Below are 24,636 nucleotides of genomic sequence, written 5' to 3'. Positions count from 1 at the left end.
CTGGAGTTGTATTTGGGACACATGCCTATTTGTTTTACGACAAGCTTAGAGCTAATAATGTGTTTATGCAACATTATATTAGGAAAACCCTTATTAAGGTCTGGAACAAATTTAAACCATTAATACATAAGAAGCTTCCTATGTGTGCTTCTGTTAATGAGGCATTTCATAGAAATGATGAAATTCACCTGGAGAGATGGGTTACATATAAAGATCTTTTAAAAATAAATAAAAATACTAATGCTTTGACTATGAAATCACGGGAAGAATTAGAAGAAGATGGGCTAAATGTAAATTGGTTTTTATATCGCCAGATTAAAGAAAGATTCATGTTTGAAAACAATCAATATTGAGCCAACAACTCAGGATTTTGATAAGATAATCTTTGCAAATAACGTTGGGAAAATCTCTAAATTTTATAATTTTTTGTTAAAATTGGAAATGTATGAAGAAACTGTTAAAGTGTCAATGCTTAAATGGGCACAGGACCTGGGAGAACCCCTCGCCCTAGACAAATGGGAAAGAACTTGGTGCCATCGATTACAGTATACGGCTTGTATTGCTATAAAAGAAAATTATTATAAAATGCAGTATCGCTGGCATTTAACTCCCCTGAAGATTTCTAAAATATATAAAAACGTAAGCCCAAAATGTTGGAAATGTGGGAAGGAACAGGGATCATTCATACATATGTGGTGGTATTGTGACTTCGCCAGAAAATATTGGATACAAGTACATGGAAAGATGCAATTGATATTAAACTGTAAATTTAAATTTGAACCCAAACTGCTCTTATTGAATATGATTTTAGATGTTAATTTGGAGAATGCTCATGGGAAATTATTATTTTATATGATTTCTGCAGCCAGAATGGTTTATGCAACTCACTGGAAGGGTGCTGCTCAACCCACATGGGAAGATTGGATGATAAAGCTTCTTGGTTTCATAGAAATGGACAGACTTCCCAGTTATGTCAAAAATCTCAATTGGGAAAAGACCAAGAAAATATGGAACCCATTAGTGTCTTATTTGTGTTGAAAATATAGCCTCTAATTTTGAATGGTAATATGGTTGATTCAGTAATTGTGATATATAATATTGTGAGGCTAAAAAATAAGTTCGAAGTATATACATAAGATAGTAAGTGAGTCTAATCAAGATTTTGGTTCTTTATTTACCTCCTTTTGAAGGGATTGTAGAGAACCTAATTAAGCAAGGAGTGAAGGTAAAGAAAATCTGATTTCAATGTATTAATGGTTAAAGCCTGACAATTTTGTGTCTCACTGTTTCTCTTTCTCTTGGAAGTCAATTTTTGTTATATGTTAGTTCGTAATAGGTTAAATTGTCAGTAACTAATGATGTGTTTGTTACATTTTTTTTTGATATTGTATTTTTGTTGTTATGTGTTTTTTATTCTTATCTATAAAATACTTGAATAAAGATTAATTTAAAAAAAAGAAAGAAAACAGAAGAGCAAATGTTAGTAATAAGGAAATACACACAAAACCACAATTTTAAGCAGGGAAACTCTGGGATTTATATACTGAATTAAGGAAAGTCTGAAAACGACGACAAATGATCCTAATCATAAGGACAAGAGTTTGCCTCCTCCTCTCCTCTTCCTCCTGCTGAGATGAGTACACACTACATTTGCAGGCCTGATTCCTACTACCTTTTAAACCAGATCGCAAATCGGTTTGAACCGGTTCAAATGACCTTGGTTCCCACTTGAACCAAATCTCTGAAGCGATTCGGAGAGGAGGGTCATGCGTTAGATCCATTTAACCTGCGTCTTTTTGGATAAATTGATTCCACGCAAGTGTGAACTAAATGCAGACTGGAATCAATTTAAATTTGCCCTTCAACTGGCTGGAGTGGGTCCATTCTGAATCAATTCATCTATGAATGTGAACCACAATGGGTTATTTTACAGGGAAAAAATTCAATTGGGGCAAATGTGAACCACACTCTGCTGTCGAATCAATCCATCGATTCGAATCACAAACCAATTTATTTGTAAGTGGGAATGAGGCTCTGAACTCAATCTGCAGCAACTGTAGTAAGCTGAGGATGAAGAGGGAGGAGGAGTAAGAAACTGGGACATTTGAAAAACATCTGAAAAAGGGGGATGACACAGGATTAACTGGAGCTGTCCCTGCTAAACCAGGATAATTGAGGGCATGCTTGTACAATCATTTACATGTAACATTCGGCCAGCATACCCTATACACAAAGTACTATCTACACACACTTATCCAATTAATTCACATATAATGAGGTATACATTTTTTACAAAGGTTTCTGTTTGGCAGCACAATAAACTTTTGCCATCAAAGGGCATGCCTTCATTTGGAAGAGCAGGCAACAACATATATTAACTCTTGTATTGCTTTCATAATATTAAATCTTAAAACATGTTAAGGCATTTTTGGATTGTGAGTAAATTGATTTGATTTTCTTTTTTTCAAAAACCAAGCAATGCCTGCATCTACCCATCCAAAAATACCACCATGAAATGCTGGAAAACGGAATTAAAATGTGAAAGGCAGGCATACTAATTAGCAGGAATTTATTTGAAATGGAAGGGGAGAAAGGAAAGAATGCAAACGAAACTACTATACAATTTAAAGTAATTTTCAAAACAAAGTAATAGGAAAGAGGAATTCACTAACCAGTTACCCACCAAGGCCTATCTACCCAGCCTTGGGGTCAGATTGTTATTTCTTGGCAAATCCCTAGAATAGTTTTTAAGGTGGAAGAGCTAAAGGCTGGCAGGCACATCATTTTGAATTTTTACAAAACTGTGAAAACACAGAATAGGCGGTATTAAAAATAATAAATCAACTGAAGGAGTTAACAAAGAGACTACCACCAAGGCAATGACAAAATAAGAAACAATATATTACAAAATCAATTGAAAGTATAAAAATTAACATATCAGTACAGGGTAAAAAATAAGCAAGATCCTATTAAGTGAATGCAATGATAGTTATACAAACTCCTCTAATTCGTTTTCTCCTCCAGCACACTACATACTTGTGAGAACAAAAGCTGTGGAGAGGCATTAGTATGAACAGGATTAATATAACAAACCAAATACTCTGAAGAAAATTTTTAGCTATCCAGCCTGAGGTGTAAAGAATTTCCTGATCTACGACCTGGAGTTATGAATGAGCAGCAAAGGGAATAAGTCATCTGCTGATGCCCCTTAGGGTTGGGGGGATAAAAAAGACATTTATGATGTGAAAGAATGGGAACTCAGTTTAAATTACAAAGCAACACAGGCTGGGGCAAAAAGTATTATATCCTATCTTCATAATGGAATCTGAGCTTGGAGTAATAACCTACAATTTGGAATACTATGTACAGTGGTCCCTCCACATTCGCTGGGGTTAGATGTGGGTGCGTGACCCTCACTGGAGTGGAAAAACTGCAAATAATAATAAAAAAACCACTCTTCTTTTTACCTAAGGGAACATCTCACTAGGAATCTCCAGGTCCTTCAGTGTAACTCTTTGGACAATATGTGGTTTATACCCTTGTTGTAACCCGCTTTGATCTCTTTTGGAAAAGTGGGCTATAAATAAACAGTATTATTATTATTATATTTATCAAATCTGCAAATGTGGAGAGGCAACTGTACTATGCAGTTTAGATCAGTAATATCCAATTGCTACTGATATGGAAAAGGGAATGCAAGGGGTAACCAAAATTATCAACCAGGGCTAGCAATAGGGGTGGGTGAGCTGGGCGGCCACCTAGGTGTCCAGCCAAGCTGTATTGCTTTGGATAGAATTGCCTTATAAACCACTACATATATACAATAGGCTCTTGGTATCTGCTGCGTTTAGTTCTAGGACACCACTGGGGCCATCAAAATCCATGGATGCTCATGTCCCATTATATTCAATGGTATAATCCAATGGTATCCTTTACATAAAATGGTAAAATCAAGATTTGCTTTTTTGAAATATATGTATGTTTTTAAATATTGTCACTCCATTGATACAGAGGGCTGGCTGTACATCCCTGTGACAGGTGGAATTAGCTGTCCAGAGCTAGGAAACTAGCTGGCAAACAAGGCAGTTGCTTGATGGGGTGGTTATTTTTATTTATTATTACCGATGGTGTAATTACTACAGCTCTGTATTTTGGAGGAATGGTAATTTCCAAAGTTTAAAGAAATAGTCCAGGAAATGGTAGCCCATGGAAGTGACAGGATTCCTTTAAGACTACTTACATCTAATTAACAATTTGTAAGCCGCTCCGATAGCCTTTTGGCTGAAGAGTGGGGTATACATAAATTTTTGCTGTTGTTGTTGTTACACCAGAGTAAGAATGGTCTTGGAGTACTGGACTAGGATTCTGGGAGACCAAGGTTCAAATTTCCACTTAAAAACGTTTTGTGACCTTAGGCAAGGCGTACTCTCTCAGCCCAAAAAACAGGCAAGGGGAAACTGCCCCTGAAGAAAGCTTGCCAAGAAAACTCTAGGTTGCCATTAACTCAGGAGTCAATTTGAAGGTGCAAAGCAGTAAAGTTTATACAGGTTGAGTCTCCCTTATCTGAAACATTTGGATTCAGAAGTTTTGGATTTTGGAATATTGGCATATATACACACACCAAGATATCTTGGCGATGGGACCCAAGTCTAAACATAATTGTTTATATTTCTTATACCCATTATACACATAGCCTGAAAGTAATTTTATGCACAGTATTTTAAATCATGTTGTGCAGAAAATAAAGTTGATGTACACTGAACCATCAGAAAGCAAAGGTGTCTCAGCCACAGATGTGGAGTTTTGGAATACTTTAGAATTGCAGATATGGGAGACTCAACCTGAATTTTCAGACCTGGTAGTATAGGTCATTTAGCTTTCGAGACCTGGTTCAGTAGTTTGAAGCCCAGTATTTTAAGACCCAAGAGCCAGTGTGGTGTAGTGGTTTGAGTATTGGACTATGACTCTGGAGATCAGGATTCAATGCTCAGCTTAAGCATAAAAAACCCACTGAGTGACTTTGGGCAAGTCCACTCTTTCAGCCTCAGATAAGGCAATGGCAAACCCCTCTGAACAAATCTTGTCAAGGAAACCCTATGGTACATTCACTTTAGGGTCACCATAAGTCAAAAATGACTTGGGAGGCCCACATAAACAAATGTTAAGGCCTGGTATCTTGTAGTGTACAAGGAACTGGCGTGATCAAATCTCCTCAGCCACAGAAACCCACTTGGGGGGAGGGGTCTTGAGTGAGTCCCCATGCTCTCAGCCTAAGAGGAAACAACTTCTGAATAAATCTTGTCAAGAAAACTGTGGGGTTCACTGTACAGAGAAAGAGTTGACCTGGAGGCATATAACGTTGCTAAAGAGATTTCAGAAAGGGCAGTCTGCAGCTGGAGCCATTGTGGCTCAGTGGTTAAATGCCTGTATTGCAGCCACTCACTCAAAACCATAAGGTTGCAAGTTCAATACTAGCAAAAGGGCTGAAGCATCGCTAAAATGAGTTACCAGATTGTTGGGAGCAATTAGCTTACACTTTCTCAACCACTTAGGGAGTGCTTAAGTGCACTGATAAGTGGTATAGAAATGTACTTGCAGTTGTATATACTAAACAAAGTTAAGCACTAAACACAGGAAATGAGATTCCATCTCAACATTAGGAGAAATTTCCTGACAGTAAGGGCTGTTCGCCAGTGGAACACACTCCCTTAGAGCCTCCTTCCTTGGAGGTCTTTAAACAGAGTCTGGATGGCCATCTGTCAGGGATGCTTCGATTTGGATTTCCTGCATGGCAGAAGGGGGTTGGACTGGATGGCCCTTGCGGTCTCTTCAAACTCTACGATTCTAAAGCACATAAACCTATAGCACCACAACAGTTATCCTGTGAGAGCCATCCCCAAAATAGGATCTAGTACTAGAGCTGGAGCAAAATAAGAAATCACTCATACTGACCCCAGTTAGGACACTGCTGGGGACAAACAGGGCCAGGTATGCTGCTGTTTGGCATTTCCATGCTATATTGGATTAAGATGACAATGAATCTCAGCACTTAATTGGGGTATAACAGGATAATTTCTCTGACATGAAATAAATATTTTACAGAGCTCTCTGTTCAACAGAACAGGTGTTGGAGGATAGTAAAACGGTATCCCTTATATAAAATAGCAAAATCAAGGTTTGCTTGATGGAGTTTCTGAAAAATATTTTCAAGCCATGGATGCTTCAAGCCATAGATACAGAGGGCCGACTGTATATGCATGTTGTGGGCGCATATTATTTGCTCCTTGACTCAAAATTCAGCAGGCTATAAAATGTTTTAATTGGGAGACTGCTGCCCAACTGTAAGTGTCGACTGCCAAAACGAAAAACCTTTCTATAATAGGAGCACCAGAGGTAAGTCTGGCCAGGCATGCTTATGTAGCCCAGGCCAAGGAATCCTGGTTACAGAGCTAGCTATAAAGCACTTCATAAAGCTTTATGAAGTGACTCTCTTGTCCGAGCAGATAGCCTGTTCCTGTCAGAGGAAGAATCCCAAGCCTGACACCAAAAAGAGACCAAGAGGTAACTGAGTGCAGCTTGAGATGCAACTGGAGTAATCTTGCATAGTAGTTACCACATAAAAAGGCATTAAGAATGGTGTGAGGCTGCACAACAGGGGAGTGAGAAGTGGAAAAGACTAGCACCAGGTAACAACCAGAAGACAAGCAAGACTGAGCTCCAGGGAGCAGAAACGCACATGGAGAGAAGCAGTTTGGAAATCGAAGGAAGTACTTAGGGGAAGAGGAGCTGCAAGCCAGAATTCTGGATTAGTCCACATATGTTGACATTCCTGCCCCAAATGGATCAGCAGGACCACCGTACTACCTACCCCAGAGTCCACAAATCTGCCAAGTAGCCCTGCAAGCTATAAAGGGCCACTCAAAGACACTCCTTGTCCAGTGCACCATATTCTAAGTTCATCCCCAGAAGCAACTCACCTAATGAGGAGAGGTTGCAACGTCTGTAGCTGTTTATCTCGGGAAAATGGCAAATAAAGGAAGATATGAGATGTGTAAAATTAGGCATCCCTTACAATACAAGACTATTACAACCTTTTCTTCAATCCCTCTGGATCCTCCTTACTAGTGCTAAGTAGTTTATCCCACTAAAAGACTGGTTCTGTGATGCTCATGTTGTGATCAACTATATACTGAACAAAAGCGAGGCTTCAATATGCACTGGTAGACTGCACTTGGGCAGCAGTTCCCCTGTTCCCCGTTATCGCTAGCTAGTGCTTTTATTCAGATTTTCTGGTTCCTTTCCTCTTTCAAATCTCCCTCAGACCAGCTCCACCAACAACACAAAATGTGCCACAGAATCTCCTCTGGGACAGCATCAATGAGAAAATGAGTTGCATTCTGGGCAAACTCTAGGGGACTCAGCTAACCCAGACTCATCCCACAGAGAGCCATTTGCAAATCTGAATGAATTTTCTAGAACAGAAATATACAAACTAACTCCCCCCAAAATACATGAAATAACGTGGTCATTGGTTATTTGCTGTACTTCAGGTGTAGGTGGATGTCTGCAAACTTCAATGACGTTTTTAGAACAAGGGAAGGGGCCACTAACAGATATAACTTGAGAGCCTGCATGGTGTAGTGGTTTGAATGTTAGACTATGACTCTGGAGACCTGGGTTCGAATACCTGCTGGGCCATAAAACCTACTGGGTGACCTTGGGCAAGTCACATGTTCTCAGTCTCAAAAGAAGCCAATGGCAAACCTCCTCTGAACAAATCTTGCCAACATTATGGTAGGGTCATCTTAAGGTTGCCATTCAGTCAGAAATGACCCGAAGGCACACAACAACAAACGAAAGATACTGTATAACTTGCAGCCCAGAAGAAAAACAACACAGGACACAGCCGTATCATTGGAATGAATGAAGCACAGGAGGTTCCACAACATCAGCACAGACCTAAAGATATGCTAAAGGGTCCAGTGGATGCTAAGCACCCATTTGGAGGTATCAATTGTACTCTTTTACAGCAGGCAGTACATATGGAACCTGGGATGGCCAATTACTGGTGCGTGAGTCTCTCCTGCGTGTATAACTGGATGATTACTGGGGTTCGATATCCAGCTGAAGTTCTTTACACATTCCAGGTCTTGGCAGTTAACCAATATGTTTCCTTTGATGCAAAATTAGGAGTCTCTTCTCAGCATAGCCCTTTCCACACACAAAACATACATATGATTTTTCCCCTGAATGAATCATTTGGTGTCTACTGAGGTTTGACCTCTGAGTGAATTTCTTCCCACACTCCAGGCACTGATAGGGCTTCGCTCCTGTATGAATCAATATGTGTGCGTTAAGGGTTGATTTTTGACTGAAGGTCTTTCCACACTCCAAACAGATATAGGGTTTATTTCCTGTGTGATTGAGTTGATGGGTAATGAGGCTTTTTTCCTCAACAAAGCTTTTCCCACACTCTTGACATTTATATGGATTCTCCCATGCATGAATAGTTTGGTGTCTCTTAAGATTTGACTGATGACTGAAGGATTTCCCACAGTCTAAACATCTATATGGTCTCTCTCCTGTGTGTTTCACTTGATGTAAAATGAGTCCTGAACTGTAACTAAAACCTTTCCCACATTCCTGGCATTTATACGGCTTCTCTCCTGTATGAATTGTTAGGTGTGAATTGAAGATTGACTTCCGAGTGAAGCTCTTTCCACATTCCCCACATTTAAAAGGTTTCTCTCCTGTGTGATTCATTTGATGTCCAACGAGGTCTCTCTTCTCAGAAAAACCTTTTCCACATTCAGGGCATTTATGTGGTTTCTCGCCTGTGTGAACAATTTCATGTCTCTTTAAATGTGACTGCTGACTGAAGCTCTTGCCACACTCTTCACACTTATATGGTTTATCACCAGTGTGATTCATCAAATGTGCTGTGAGGTTTCTCTTCTCAGTAAAGGCTTTTCCACACACGTGGCATTTATAAGGTTTCTCGCCTGTGTGAACAATTTGGTGTCTCTTGAGGTGCGATCGCTGATTGAACCGTTTCTCACACACCTGACATTTAAATGGTTTCTCTCCTGTATGAACAAAGAAATAATAAACATTAACATAAAAAGAATAAGTGGAGACAGCACACAATACAAATGGAAACAAAAGTAAAAGCACAACATCATAAACACTACGGGTGGGAACCATGTGGCCATCCAAATGTGGGACTGCAAGTCCCAACAGCGCAGCCAACATATCTAGTGGCAATAAATGAGGGGTGATTTAGTCCAACAACATCTGGAGAGCCACATGATTACCATCTTGATATAAATATTAGGTAATATTTTAAAATAAGCATTTTCAGTTACTAATTGTTTTTCAAATTTCTCCTGCACAGGGGAATGAAATGTTCAACAAGGCTCTCTTGAGTCATGATTTACAAGATACTACTTTTTAAGACTTGTAAGGTTTTGCCATGATTATAGGAGAGCTAGAGATGTTGCATATGACACCAAACCATTCCAAACGCATTTAAGGGGGAAGAAACATACCTTTGCTGTCAAAAGAGAAATGAAAAGGAGTTTGTTCAAAAACTCCATTCCAAATTCCAACATTAGCCCTAGCCCCTTGGAAAAAGCAGGGTATAAATAATGGGAATGGAACAGAAAGTTCTCTACATTCTCCATAAGTCTAATACAGCTTCCAAAATACAGTTGTGGATTTAAGTATAAAGCAGAATTGGAAGATACAAGATTTGTAAAACTTTTCAGATAATCTTCTTAGTGAAATGGGGAAATCCTGAAAATAGGGGTAGACTATTTAACCTGGGCTGCAGGGCAAAGGTTCCCTGAAGGGGACAGAGACTTTGGCCTGTTACAGACAGCCAAAATAAAGCTGCTTCGAGTCACAGTGGAGGTATGGTGTTTCAATGATGCATGCGTCCTAAGAGTCCAGAAGTCGCACCAAAGGCACGCTACAGCCCTAAGGACTGGAGCATGGCTTTGGTGTGGCTTCTGGACTCTTAGGACGCATGCATCATTGAAACACCATACCTCCACTGTGATTCGAAGCAGCTTTATTTTGGCTGTCTGTAACAGGCCATAGTTACAGAAAAATATAATGGTTGTATGTCCCAGTATCACAGGCAGAAAGCTTCTGTTGCTGAGAAGCATTTCCTGATGCCAGGCTTCCCCTAGGCAAGTGATAGACCACTGTGTGAACAGAATGTTAAAACTAGAGAGGACTTTGGTCTGACCTAACATGGTGCAACACTTCTTAGGTGTTCATGACTAAATTACCTCTACCCAGTTCTCCACATTTACAGTGAGGACTCTACAAGAGCTCACAGAGCCATAGCACTCTAGTTGCAAAAAGTGCAAGAAGCAGTGGATAATATCCGTTACTTAAATACCCCAAGAAAATGCAAGTCTAATGGGCTCTGAGTAGTCTGATGGAGATTTATTATACAGACTCTACTCAAAGGATGTTTTAGGATTTTTCCCTTGAAAACTCTCCAAATATTGGAGAGCAGCATTTACAGATGCTGTGGGCAACTGTAGAAAGCTAGGGGGCCACATTAACTGCTTGGGAGACTCTGGAGGGCTGCACCTTTCCACTGCACCTGCAAAAAAATATTCAAAATTATTTTGTTCCCAAATGCTATCCAGGGGCATTGAGATATTTCATCATGTTTTGGGGCCTTCCTGGGCCATTTTAGACACAGGAGAGACTGATTTTTAACAATAGGAAGCGAGTACAAGTAAAAAAGTTTCAGAAAAAGGCCTTTCCTGAGATATAAGGACTGGGAGTGCAAAATGTGGTGGAAATGCACTTTATGCTTCTAGAGGGCAAAACAATTCTTTTAAAGTTTTGAAGGTCTTTTTGCAAAAATTATTTTTAACTTCTGGGAAGTAGAGCACATCTGGAGCATTCTGTAGGAAATTTTCTTTCTCCTTGTGGAGATCCTGGGGCCACAAAAACAGCCCAGGGGTCACATGTAGCCCTATGGGCTGCATGTTGCCCACCTCTGATTTACAGATAAGTCAAAGAAAATGGGAATCTGTATCAACAGGGGCTCCCACTAGATGTGATGTATGGCAAAAAAAAAAAAAAATCTACTCACAGCAGCCACTCCAGCCCAAGCAGGAGTGATCTGCAAAGATCCTAACCAACCTGTTTCCAGGAAATTCGAAATTGACTCTTCTGTGGTTGAGGAAGTTGGCTCCAGCTCTTGAGTCCCTGATTCAATGCAATTGCTGCTATCTGCAAACAAGATGTGATTGTGATTGTTTTGCTTTTTATCTGAATCCTGGTGTTCATTCCGGGAGCGGAACACATAGGGAGCAAAATAACAAACTGCACAAAATAAATCAGTGGCTGACTCTGCAATTTCAAACTGTCTGCATTTTCCAAACTCTCTTTTGCACCAGTCATGACTTCAGCATCCACTTAAGAAAGCCATCCTGTTAGCTTTGCTTCATTGTCTTTAGTCACAGTTTATGCTTTTGAAAAGGATAGGGAAGAAGAAGCTATTCAGGAGAAATTACCATTAACCGCTGTAATTCTCCTGTAAGTGCAAGCCTGAAGAGGCTGTAAGGAAGATCCTAGGACCCACACCTCATAATAGAGTGTTTAATGTTGTGGTTATTGACTCTCTTCTCTATTAAAGCTGTTGGAACAGTGTTTTACACAACAAGTATAAAAACTGAAAGGGATTTTGGTTTATACAACTGGTAGGTTAAGACCAAAAAGGGCAATTACAAAGCTCTTTCAAAGCTATACTAAAGAAAAAAAATCATTTCTGGATAGCCTAGGGTATATTTAGGAAGTTCTGGTGGCTCAGTAGTTAAATGCCATGAAGAATTATTATATTTATTTATATTGAGCCTTTTCACCAATGAGGAAGCTTCAGATTGGAACCTTTCAGGGAAGAGTTGTTTCAGTTACCTACTGACTGCTATGTTAAGCTGTTAAACCTATCTTTTTACAACCCAATGATTTTTAAATGGCAGGCTGCTCTGTGGTATGAGGCGAGCTGCAGGAGGACAGTTAGATCTCAACTCACCAAGTTCATCATCACCTAAACTGTCACAGGATGACTGAGCTGCCAGTGAATTGAGGGAGCTGTCTGACATGGTGATCACCTCACCTAAAGGACAAAAAGACGCAAAGGGAAACTTGTGTGATAGAAATCAATGGCTTTACGAGTGTATGCTACGAGACGTGTGCAGACACATTAACTCCACGCCTTCAAATCACTTAATGACATTTTGAACAATGGTAAAAAACCCAACCACCATCACAAAACAGATATTGGAGATGTGGTTTAGACAGTTTCAAGAATCAATGTAAGTTGATTCTATGTAGAGAGATCTTGTAGCACCTTTGAGACTAACTGAAAGAAAGTTGCCAGCATGAGCTTTTATAGACTTCAGTCTACTTTTCAGATGCATTTGTAAGAGTGGAAAGCCAGGGTCAGACGTATATATACCATTAGTTCTCACACAGATTCTCACACACTAATGACATATATAGGTCTGTCCCTGACTTTCCACTCCACCAAATGCATCTGAGGAAATAGGCTTAAGTCTACAAAAGCACATGCTGCCATCCTACTTGTCTGTATATTTGAATTCTACTGAATTCTATGTTGTTATTGTGTGCCTTCAAGTTGTTTCCAACATATAGTGAACCTATCATGGGGTTTTCTTGTCAAGATTTGTTCAGAGGGTTTGTTATTGCCTTCCTCTGAGACTGAGAGAATGAGACCTGCCCAAAGCCACAAAGTGGGTTTCCATGGCCACTTTGAACCCCAGTCTCCAGAGTCATAGTCCAACACTCAAACCACTACACCATGCTGGATCCTTTCAGATTCTAAGACAAGCGTTTAAACTTTACTTTTTACAGCCTAATTCCTTTCTACATGGATCAAAGTGGAGTCCTTTAGATTATGAAACAAGTTGAAGAATCCTGTTCAGATCTTGACTTACCTGGTCCTTCATCACCAAAACTGTCACAGGAAGACTGAGCTGCTGGCGAAGTGGGAAAGCTATCAGACACAGCACCGAACACATCTGAAGGACCTAAAGGGGCAAAGGTAAACCTAACATAACCAACAAACAATATCATTATAGCAATGCTGCATCAATAACTGGCTGATGTGCATGGGACTGGACCAAAATTGTGGAAACAAATTGTTCCAGAGTTTTTTGTGGGTTTTTCTTTCTGACGTTTCACCAGCATCTGTGGCTGGCATCTTCAGAGAACTATGGATGCCGGCCATGAAAGCCTTCGACTTTAAACTGTTCCAGTTTTTCCAGATCTTAATGTACAGCAGGAACATTAAGATCCAGGTGTTATAGAAGACTATATATCATCCAAGCTGGAGGATCTAGAAAACAGTAGTTAGGTGCTGTACACATCGGTCATTAAGGCTGGCATGGGGGGGTGGAGTCGGGGCATAGCATCCTTACAATGCACGCCCCAAATCAGCCCCCCAGGGTGCTGCGATGCCATGTGTCACTCCACATGGTGCATGGCGTCATTGTGCTGCGTCCATACGGTGCAGTGCCAAAGGAGCGCCATATAGCATGGCACCATGGCTATCACAACCTTTCCAGGGCACAGAAAGAAGCTGCTTTTGCAGTTCCCTTTCGTGCTCTGGAAAAGACGAATTGCGGCCAAGGCGTGCAGTTGCCACGGCCTTGATCTGGCTGAAGAAGGGCGGCCTCAGGGCTGTTTGTGCAGCCCCTTAATTTATGCTTTGGGGTCCTGGAGGGAGAGGAGGTGGCACCTTAATCCCGTTGTTTTCCTCAATTGCTGAAACATGCTATGATTCAAAATAATCAGCTCATCTTGATTTCAACCATAATGAATTTGGTTCCCATTTGCAAGTCTTGAATCAGGTTAGGAACACTGTAATACATTTTGCTGGATATAGAAGAAAAGTTCAATGGGGGGGGGGGGGGGTCAATAAAATCCCTAGCACTGTATTGTATAACTGCAAATCCTGTAGGATGTTTATTATGAAATTCTGAAGAAGTGTAGGGGCATAACATTCCTTTCACTGAAAGATTGTGAGATAAGAATACATTACCAATGAGTTTTCTTGATTAAATTGCTGGTTTTTCATGCCCCCCCCCAAAAAAAAAGTTTATTGCATCTAATATGTTGCAAACAAAAGAAGTGAAGTGTTTAATATACCATTTTTAAAAACTCGAGAACCAGCTCTTTCATTTGGAACTTCCCAAACTGGGTTTCTGAACTTAGAGCCATGGCGGATGACAGTTCCTGTCAAAAAGAAAAAGTAAATAAAAATTAGGCTGTCATGTTTAGGTGCAGCTAATAAACTGGCAGTTGTTCTCTCAATGCAGCTCCTAGTAGCTGTTCTACATTATGGATCTGCTAAGAGATTTTTGATTAATGTAATCAAGTCAAGACAAAGACTTCATCTTTGTTCTGAGGCACGGACCGTAGACAGTTTGCAATTTTCCTATAAGATCTTGTTCTTTCTCACCTTCTAATACATGGGAGGTAAGCAAGAAGCCCCTATACAAGTAAGTCCCATTGAGTGAGGACTTCTCTATTCAGAGGTAGTATCGTGAGTTTTCCAGGAAAACTAAAACTGGAAAATCTTCCAGTGATCTCAACTATATTATCTCATGTATCACTTTTGGTTATTATATTCGAACACATTGAGAATTCTATATGGCAATTATTTTACTGGAATATTTATAAGAATGTAAAGAGAACAGCATATACTCCCTTTACATTTAACAAGGAATTAGTATATCTGAAAGAACATTTCTAAAGGTCACATACTTAAAAAGAGCTGTACCTGATAGATCTTATATCAACAGTTTAACTTTCTTTTGCTGAGGTATAACTGTAGTACCTTTAGTGTCGTTCAGTCAGTCTTTGCACTACATATCAGTCCCATTTCAAGGGGAGAAAAACCGATTTAAATTCAATTGCTTGAATGTTTTCCTTATATCAGTAAGCACAGTTAACGTATCACATTTGTATTGACTACTTGCACATGTGACAGACTGAGATTTTGTAAAACTGAAGCAAGCTTAGTAGTGTAGTCATTTGTCAGTGTACTCCTTTGCAAAGCTTGTCTCTAGAATATTAACTAAAATGTCTTATCTTTTAATTAGAGTAAATAACATGATTGAGTAAAGTAGAACAGCCCAGACAACTATGGATTTTCCATGAAGAAATATAGCATTGGAAAATCTGCCACTGCTCAGAGCAAGTATGTCCATGAAACTAGCTCCTCAGGAACATCAACGACAGATGAATCATGGGATGATGGAACCATAGTTTGCCAACTGACAACATAGCTCAGCTCAGCCAATTTTAAAATTATCTTTTTTTGACTGCACATCACTTCCCAAGTTTCACCTGACTAAGGAAATGAAATGGTCAGTAATGGATTACTTCAGTAGTGGATTTAGTACCAAAGGGATTTGCCTTTCAGATTAACTGTGATACCCAACACACACAAACACACACCCCACTTATAGCAACTATTCTGGCACAAGCAGTTGCTATATTCAGCGCCTTTGACCTACTTGTATTCAGAGAGTTAGAACATGGCTTCTCTGCTGTTGAAGCTAGTGCCACCTCTCGGATTGGATAGCCAGCACCTGGAAAGAAGAACAGATTAATAAAATGTATTTAAAAAAAAGAAAGAAGAACAGATCAATTCACCATACTTTGTCTATTATTATTATTAACCTTTATTTATAAAGCGCTGTAAATTTACACAGCGCTGTACATACAATCTTTTTAAATGGACGGTTCCCTGCCCTCAGGCTTACAATCTAAAAAAAGACACAACACAAAGGGAGTGGTGGTGGGGAAGGGGCCTTTCTAGTAGGATAATACATATACCTGAGTCTTTGGCAGTTATGGAAAAGGAAAGCTAGAAGAACAGGAATATGGTATGTGGCAAGTTAAGAAAATCAACAGCCATCTTTGTGCTTTTAGATAGTCTTTCTGTGCTAGTGAATATTTCAGCAACCACTTCACAAGTCTTCTCCAATGGATCTACTGTAGTGGGTTTGCATCCGTTCACTTGAGTCAAGGCAGGCTGGATTTACTATTAGGGGGAAATCAGTCTTATTAATTTCAGTTCCCCTATGGGTTGGAAGGCCTAAGTTGGGTATCACACAGAATGGCTATCACACAGAATGAACACCTTACATTCACCCTCTTATATTGGTATTTTTAGTTTTGGCTACTAATTTTTCAGTTTGTTAAATATGTTTGGTTATCAAGTTACAGGATTTGGAGATCAGCATATACTGAGATATATACAAAAGTTGGAAGTTACCATAATTTATTCAGTTGGCAGGTTGAACTAATGTTATATTTTCTTTCAAAATTATACTAAAAAAATTACACACACACACACAGAGAGAGAGAGAGAGAGAGAGAGGTGAACATTAATACCTGGACAGAGATGTCAGATAGATACAGAATTCTAATTATTATTAGTGCTCTAGCTTGCAAGAAAAATATGGGATAAAAGTGATGCCTTCTCCTCTAATACTAGGGTATTGACTCACTCATGTATCATTCAAATTAAATTAATCCGTTTATGAGTAGGTGAGAAAGACATGACAGGGAGAGTGTGTGACATTTCATAGGGGATCGCCTATGATGGTGGAGACCCAGAAAGTCAAACTGGAGGACCTGGAGGTTTCCCAGCTTCAGAAAATGAAAGGACTGACTCTGAAAGGGATTCATCACAGAGAAAAGGAATATTTACATCACTGACCCCCTCAATTATTGTGTATCAGATATCAATATTATTGAGGGATTAAATGTCAGCTGGCTGGCTGGCTACAGGTGTATTTGGAATATTTGTCAGGGTGAAGTTTCTCTGGGAGATCAACTTGGGAGCTGAATTCATTAAGCCAAAGTAGAATAAATTGAGTTAATTGTCCCTTTCAGATAAGTCCTTGTACATGTCCTACAGAATGATTTGAAACAATTTTTAAAACAAGTTTCTCCTGCCTGTTGGAGAAATTGTGGAGACCTTGTACACCATGTACTGTACACCTTGCTGTACATGTGGCCTCTGTAACTTAAAGTAATTTGTTTTGGAATCCAACAGTAAACTTAATTGGGAAATTCTGATGGCAAAGTACTAAATTTATAAAGCTTTGCTCCTCCTATCAATCTTTCTAGGGATAGTGCTTTTGGTAGCAGTTCATTTCAAAATCACTACTGAATATTGCAAACAGATAGAGGAAATAAAAACCCAGAACAGTGCCAATGGTGTGAATTGTAGTAGCAGGCAAATTAACTACACTTCCAGTATAACCAGGGAAACAAAACATAAATCAGAGGGTGTCCACATAATGTGGTGGTTCAAGGTTTGCACAAGGCATCTCAAATACAGTGGACCCTTGTTATACGCTGGGGTTTGGTTCCAAGATCCCCCGTGTATAACAAAATCCGTGTATGCTCAAGTCCCATTACATATAATGACATAGCAAAATGGTGTCCCTTATAAAAAATGGAAAATCAAGGTAAATTTATACTTTTTTGGAACATTTTCAAACCGTGTATGCTTGAATCCGTGTATAAAAAATCAGTGTATAAGAAGGGCCGACTGTATCACTTTCTGAAATATTAAAAAACACGAGATGAACCAAAATCCAACCGCGTAAACTGTAGACTCATTTGCAATCATATTACCAACAGTTTGCAAGGTTTCATCAAAAAGCACTGGCACACAATTCACCATACACCAAGTTGTCAAGAAAAGCCCCAGGTTTCATTTAGGACATCCAAAAACATTACAGGTATTTTGGTGAGTAGCAATTTCAGGAAACAGAAACAAAGGGCTCGTAAAGACAGGCCAAAATAAAGCTGCTTCGGGTCACTTTGGAGGTTTGCTGTTTAAATGACACACACATCTTAAGAGACCAGAAGCCAGCTTTGGCACGGCTTCTGGCCTCTTAGGACATATACATCATTCAAACAGTAAACCTACAAAGTGAACCAAATCAGCTTTATTTTGGCTTGTCTTTATGGGCTCAAACTTCCAGAACACTCTGATGGGTGCTACTAGATACACTGGACATCACCCCCCGTGGCCACTGTGCCTGTTGCATGTACCTGTATACAGTGGCCCCTCCACATTTGCTGGGGTTAGGGGTGAAGGACCCCTGTAAATGTGGAAATACCGCAAATAAAAAATGCTATTCTTTTCACCGAAGAGAACACCTCTTTAGGAATATCTCTAGGCCCTCCAGTGCAACTCTATGGTCAACATCTGCTGGAAATTGATCAAAAAATCATGTTGGAGGACCTACAAATGTCAAGGGAAGTGTTTTCTCTAAGAACCTCTAGAATCTAGAGTCTAGATTCTCCAGCATTACTTGATAGTCAACTTATGCAAGTGTCTGAAAACATACATAATACCTTTCAAACATAAGAAGCAATAAAACAGGTGCTCCCTTAGTAAGTCATTCCCTAAAATTCTATCATCCTGAAATAGGCTTCAGATTTTACACTATAGAAGAAGTGACTAATATTCATGAGAAGACTGTATTAAAGATATCGGTAGGGTGGATTTTAAATTAAAATATTTGGCTCCTAAAGGACTAAATGAGGATATTGATCTCTCGTAAATTTCCTCAGAGTTCTTTTCAATCCAATTGTATTGATACATCCCTGAAGGCTAACTCTCCCTCCTTTCCCCCCACCTTGAGCCTAGTTCACATTTCTTTTTTGTTCAGCAAATGGAACATTATCATCAGCTTCAGAAATTTCTTCAGTCAAATTCTGAATTCATCTGTACAGGCCCTAGAAAAAGATTAAAAACCTACTATGTAAGTTTTGTGATATAATTAAGTGTTGTCCTTTTAAATTTATATTTCTTATTTTCATGTTTTTATGTAGCCCCTGAACAAGGCCATAAAAATATATAAAGATCGAAATGTTTGGGCTTCTTCTGCAATAAAGCAGCCATCTATCAAGCACTTTCAGATGTGCCTTCTGTTTTTCCTATGGAAGGAAGCCCAAGACTTCAGCAAGACTGAAGACGTAGGCTCAGGGCAATGAACTAGAGCAATTCTGGAAAAAGATAGGGTAAATATTTTCCGCCACTTGCAAACTGACTTTACTGACCAAGGTGAATCCTTACCAAGAGAGATCATTGCCCCATCACTCTCCTCCATGATTTCCCTGTGCTGTTGGTTCCAGATCACTACTCCTCCTTGATAAAATGCACAAACACTTCCTCCAAGTTCACCTGAAAGAAGAAAAGATTATCTGTTTGTAGATAATTAAGGTCATCCTATTTCTAAGTAGACTGCAAAAGAATATCTGAGTGAAAGCACTGGGGATTTTAACGGAAGATTAAAAAACAGCATTCAAGTACAGCACTCCCAGCCTTCTAGGTGGCAAATGTGAAAAGATGCATGAAGAAAATAACAGATTCTTCTTGATCAAGGAAGGTTTGCAGAAGATAACCCCCAACAAATCCCTTATTCTTTTTTAAGTTTTAAAGATAATACTGGCCATTGGCATGCATGTCAGCACTCTGTGCATACAATAAGCTTTGGGACAAATAGAAACAAATGCTACTTTAAAGAGAATGCTCTTTAGGATGTAAGGATGTGGGATTTGCAAGTGACCCACAGTTTATACTGTGGCCCACATCCTCAAGTCCTTTTTCTTTTTGCATCCCAATTTGGCTACTATTGGCCCGGATTGTCTTACCTTCATATGCTACTCTCTCCTTGCAGTAGGATTTAACATGACTGGCAGCTTATTTCAGGTAGTAAAGACTTCACTGCTTATTCTTTTGGAACTAGCCTGCCTATTATTGGCATGCGTCGGCACACCTGACAACGCTCTGCAAATAAAAACTGTTTTAGGATGGATGGGTGTCAGTGCATCTTCATGGAGAATAATCTCTTGGATCTATGGGTACATCGGGTGCCTCACACTGATTTTGGACTACAGAGCCCACTGCCTTATTATTTGGTTGCTAATATGGGTATTAGTGGCAGCAACATAGTAGTGACTTTCCCACACATACAAGATCTGGGACAAATGAGGACAGTGTCATCTCTGTAGTGTGCATGATTTCAGGTGGCACGCAGCTTATACTGGGGCAAAGAGAGATAGTTTCTTACCTGTCATTATCACTGCATTGACAGGGCATATTTTTTTTAATTAAAGTGTTTTTCCACTCATGGCGATATAGATCAGGGAGCATTTCACAATTTAATGTGACATGCAGTGACATATGAAGTTCTAGTCCTAACAAATCTTAAGTCTTGAAATGTGTGGACAAAGACGGCATAAAAGTGAAATAAATAAATAAAATACTTCTCCCTATCCTTCATATCCAGATTCTTCCCCATATGTGCTGAGTGTATGTGTGGACAATCCAATGGTTCCTAGTTCATTAACAGGGATTTTGCCCCCAAAGACATAGGCATTTTTTCCTCAAGAGTCTCTAAGCATTTTTAAACTCTCCCCCACGGCCATCTGTACTTCACCTGAGATATTAAGCCTCAGTGACACCAAGGCTGGGCTATGACGGGAAGGGAGCAAAATGATAACATTGTCCCCCAAATAGGAATTCTCTCCCCATTAATTTTTTTTCCAGTCCCCAAATTTGAAGCATCACAGTAATTCAAAACTTCAACTGAACATTTAGAAATGCAGTCAAGACACTCAAAAGAAAAGAGACAGGCAAAGCGACCAAGTGGATGTGAATATCATCAAATATCCAGAAACCACACAACTATTACACCTTTGTGAAGTCGACGGATTTCATGGCTGGCATCCAAACTTTTTCTTGGGTTTTTTGGGCTATGTGGCCAAGTTATAATATAGCCCAAAAACCCCACAAAAAACTAAAGTTACATCTTTATTGGGCCAACCAAAATGCACAAACTACGCAAGAAAAGCTTTGGAAGCATCATGAGTTATTCAAAATACGTGGATTATGGATGTTGTTATAACGTCGCTGTATGTCAAAAACAGCTACCCTTAGATATATCATCAAATGAGTTCTAGGTGTGAACCATTTTCAATGTCTCACTCGCAGCAATGCTAGAAATCTGGAGTTGGACTGAGGCTGCTGCCATGCTGCAGAATTAAAGCAGTTTGGCATCGCTTTAACCACCATGGCTCCATCCTATAGAACCTTGGGATTTGTAGTTTGTTGTGGCACCAGAGCTCTGACAGAAAAGGCTAACTAGCCCTCAAAACTATAAATCCCAGAATTTCATAGGATAGAGCCTTGGCTGTGGAAATGTTGAGAGCTAGTGTGGCATAGTGGTTTGAGTGTTGGACTATGACTCTGAAGACCAGTGTACGAATCCTGACTCAGCCATGGAAAGCCACTGGGAAGCATTGGGTAAGTCACCTTCTCTCAGCCTTAGGGGAAGACAATGGCAAACCTCCTCTGAACAAATCTTGCAAAGAACCCCATGATGGGTTCACCTTAGGGTTGCCGTAAGTCCGAAAGGCCTTGAAGACACACAACAAGTATTGTATATTCTCATGTAGAAGTCTACAGATTTTAGTCAAAAAATTGATTCCAAAACCCTGTATCTACTTATCCACGGGTCAATGTAATTTACCTCTTATAAAAAAAGGGAACCATCCCATGATGAAAGGCAAGAGCATAATCTGTCCTGGAAGCACTAACCCCCTTTCTATTCTCTTTATCTTATCTTTAGGATGTGCACAAACAGTTACTGTTTATACTCATCTACAAGTCTAGAAATCCACAAGCGGATCGGAATCTATTCAAATTTGCCGTTCAGGGCAAGCGGAGTGTAAACCACGATCCAATGTCGAATATATCCATTGATTCAGATCACACATGGATTTATCTGTAAGTGGAAATGAGGCCAGACACTCCCAAATTCAAGGGAGGAGGCAACTCTTATGGAGGGGGTTCTCCCCACTCAGGGTGACCAGAAGGCATCCTAACTGCAAAGACAGACCAGGCACCGCAAAATGTAAGACACTGAAGAAAAAGGTGGGACTGAAATTCCCTCTTCTACACAGCCACTAAAGACACAAGCCTAGAGTGGCCAGATGTCCTCAATCCAAAGGAGGACAAGACACAAGACAGTCAAGAAAAATGGAGCACATGACCAAATCAAAGCTGGGGAAAAAATCATGTAAATATACATTTGTGCTTCTTAGTCCTGGTCAAAATGGAGGACATTGTGGAACTCCTCCTGGACAGAAGGTGGGAATGGAGGGCAAGTCCTGGAAAAGGAGGACGTCTGGTCACCCCTGGCTGGATGTCTTCACTGCAAAGGAGCGCAAGGGACCACAAAATGTACAACACCCAAGGACAAAATGTAGGGTATAATCAAAACAAAGCTGAAAATACCAATATAAATGTAAATTCATGCTTCTTGGTCATGCTCAAAATGGAAAATATGAAACTTCTCCTACACAGGAGGTTGAAATGGAGGATAGGTCCTGCAAAAGGAGGACCTCTGGTCACCCTGACCAAATGTCATAAACCACAAAGGAGGGCAAGGCACCTGCTCAAAATGTATGACATTCTAGAAAAAAACATGGGACACGACCAAATAAAACCTCAAAACACTCATGTAAATATAAATCCATGCTTCTCCATCATGTTCAAAACAGAGGACATTGTGGAATTCCTCCTGGACAGAAGGCCTAAAATGTAGGACAGGCCCTGAAAAAGGAGGATATCAGCAAATAAGGGGTCAAAATGTAGGACATTACAGAAAAAGGAGGACACGACCAAATCAATGCCTGGAAACACACATATAAATATAAATTCATGATTCTTGCCTGTGCTCAAAATGGAGGACATTTCGGTAAGTCCTCCTGGACAGAAGGTGGAAATGTGGGACAAAGTCCTGGAAAAGGAGGGCAAGACTCTGCAAAAAATGGAGGGCGTCCAAGGGAAAAAAGGGCCGACAATCAAGAAGCTGAAAGCATATAAACATAAATCCACACGTCTTAAGTATGCTCAAAATAGAGGACATTTTGGGAAAGTGAAGGACATTTTCGGAACCCCTCCTGGACAGAAGCAGGGAATGGAAGCCAGGGTCCTGGAAAAGGAGGGCAAGGCACCTCAGAAATGGAGGACATTCAAGAGAAAAATGGAGGACACACCCCAATCCTTCCTGGAGAGAAGCTGGGATTGGAGGACAGGATCCTGGATGAAAAGGAGGACGGGGCCCCTTAGGAACAATGCTGAGCCAAGCCTTTTTCAAAAGCAGCAGCAGCAGCAGCAGCAGCTCTCACAAAATGGCTGCCGCAGAGTCCCTCTAGGAAATGGCTGCCTGGCTGAGCAGAAGGGAGGGAGAAACCCACAGAGACGCCGCTCCTGTTTCGTGGGATGAAAGCTAAAGGGCCTTCCCAAAGTCCTGAGTTCGAGTCATGCGCTCTTCCGACGCCCCCAAAATACACTGTTTCCCCCTCCCAGCCCTTCTTCCCTTCGCCTTGTCCCAGGCACGCACACACACACACACACTCCCCGGGGTTGTTTATTGCTTTATTGGAGCGTCCCAAAGGCACAAGGAAAGGCTGGGACTCACCACAAAAGCCCTTCTGGGGAGAGAAGGACCCAATGGCCCCCAAAAAGGAAAGCAGGGCTGGAAGGAGAGACAGAGGCAGCTCACCTCCTTCTTCTCCTCCTCTCCAGGAGGCTTTGAGGAGGAAACCGGAAGTTGGGGATGGAGGACATAGGCCACCTTGGCCGCTCTAGGCACCAACTTCCGGCTTCTCCACAATGAGTGTCTATGCGCAGGGAGAGAAGGGTTGGCTGGGGCTCTCTTTCTCTCCCTCTATGAAAGGTGCTCTTCTTCCGCTTCCGCCTTCCAGCGTCCTTCCTCTCTAGGAATCCATCTCTACTATCTTTCATTTTAAACCTTCCAGTGGGAGTTTCCCAACCTTTGGGCCTCAAATTCTTTGGGAGTTCAGTTCCCAGAATCCCCAGCCAGCAGCCTTGGCCAAGGTTCAGGAATTCTGGGAGCTGAAGTCCAAAACTTTGGTCCTCCAGGTGTTTTGGACTTCAGCTCCCAGAATCCCAGCCAGTTTGGCCAACAGTCAGGAATGATGGGAAATGAAGTCCAAATCATCTGGAATACCAGTAAACCAGTGATCCCCAAACATTGGTTCTGAAGATGCCAGCCACAGATGCTGGCAAAACGTCAGGAATAAACCCTTCTAGAACATGGCCCCATAGCCCCAGAAACCTATAAAAATCTGTATATTTAGTTTTTCCCACTTGCAAGGCCTCATTCTAGCCTCAGAGCGAACCACCAGGAGCGACACTGAGGGACAAACCTTTGTAACTGTTGTTCCCTGATCACACCAGATTTGTTGGGGGGTGTGTGTGGTTTTTTCCCTTCATGTAGACAAGTCATTAAGTCTCCAACATCTTCTAGTTTCTTTCTTTCAATAAAGAAACAGTTTTGATTCAGTGTAACAAAACAGAATACTGCTATGCCCAGAGGTATTCTGGAGAAAGTAGTAAGACTGGGCACCTGGGGCTTGTTTTTTAGTCACCCAGGGGTGAAAATAATGTGAGAGAGGGAGTGCTTAATTGGTACTCAGAAATATGCCACGGTCATTATGCCACAGCCCCTGAATTAA

General features: G+C 40.5%; 1 protein-coding gene across 1 annotated transcript; it reads right to left on the bottom strand.

Moving 5' to 3' along the window:
• Window positions 1–2,552: 2,552 nt before the first annotated feature.
• Window positions 2,553–23,675, bottom strand: LOC149320519 (uncharacterized). The gene is made up of 8 exons (XM_089501558.1): window positions 23,577–23,675; window positions 19,163–19,270; window positions 15,573–15,647; window positions 14,200–14,286; window positions 12,987–13,079; window positions 12,062–12,145; window positions 11,170–11,259; window positions 2,553–9,086 (listed from the first exon to the last, which is right to left on the bottom strand). The coding sequence occupies exons 2-8, from the start codon at window positions 19,194–19,196 to the stop codon at window positions 8,158–8,160; spliced, it is 1,392 nt and encodes a 463-aa protein (XP_089357684.1). The 5' UTR covers window positions 19,197–19,270; window positions 23,577–23,675; the 3' UTR covers window positions 2,553–8,157.
• Between the last annotated feature and the right edge of the window lie 961 nt (window positions 23,676–24,636).

The sequence above is a fragment of the Sceloporus occidentalis genome, unplaced genomic scaffold (genome assembly GCF_023333645.1).
Source record: "Sceloporus occidentalis isolate IW3139 unplaced genomic scaffold, rSceOcc1.0.p SCAF_1, whole genome shotgun sequence".
NCBI classification, from domain to species: Eukaryota; Metazoa; Chordata; class Lepidosauria; order Squamata; family Phrynosomatidae; genus Sceloporus; species Sceloporus occidentalis.
This window is presented reverse-complemented; position numbering and strand designations above follow the sequence as displayed.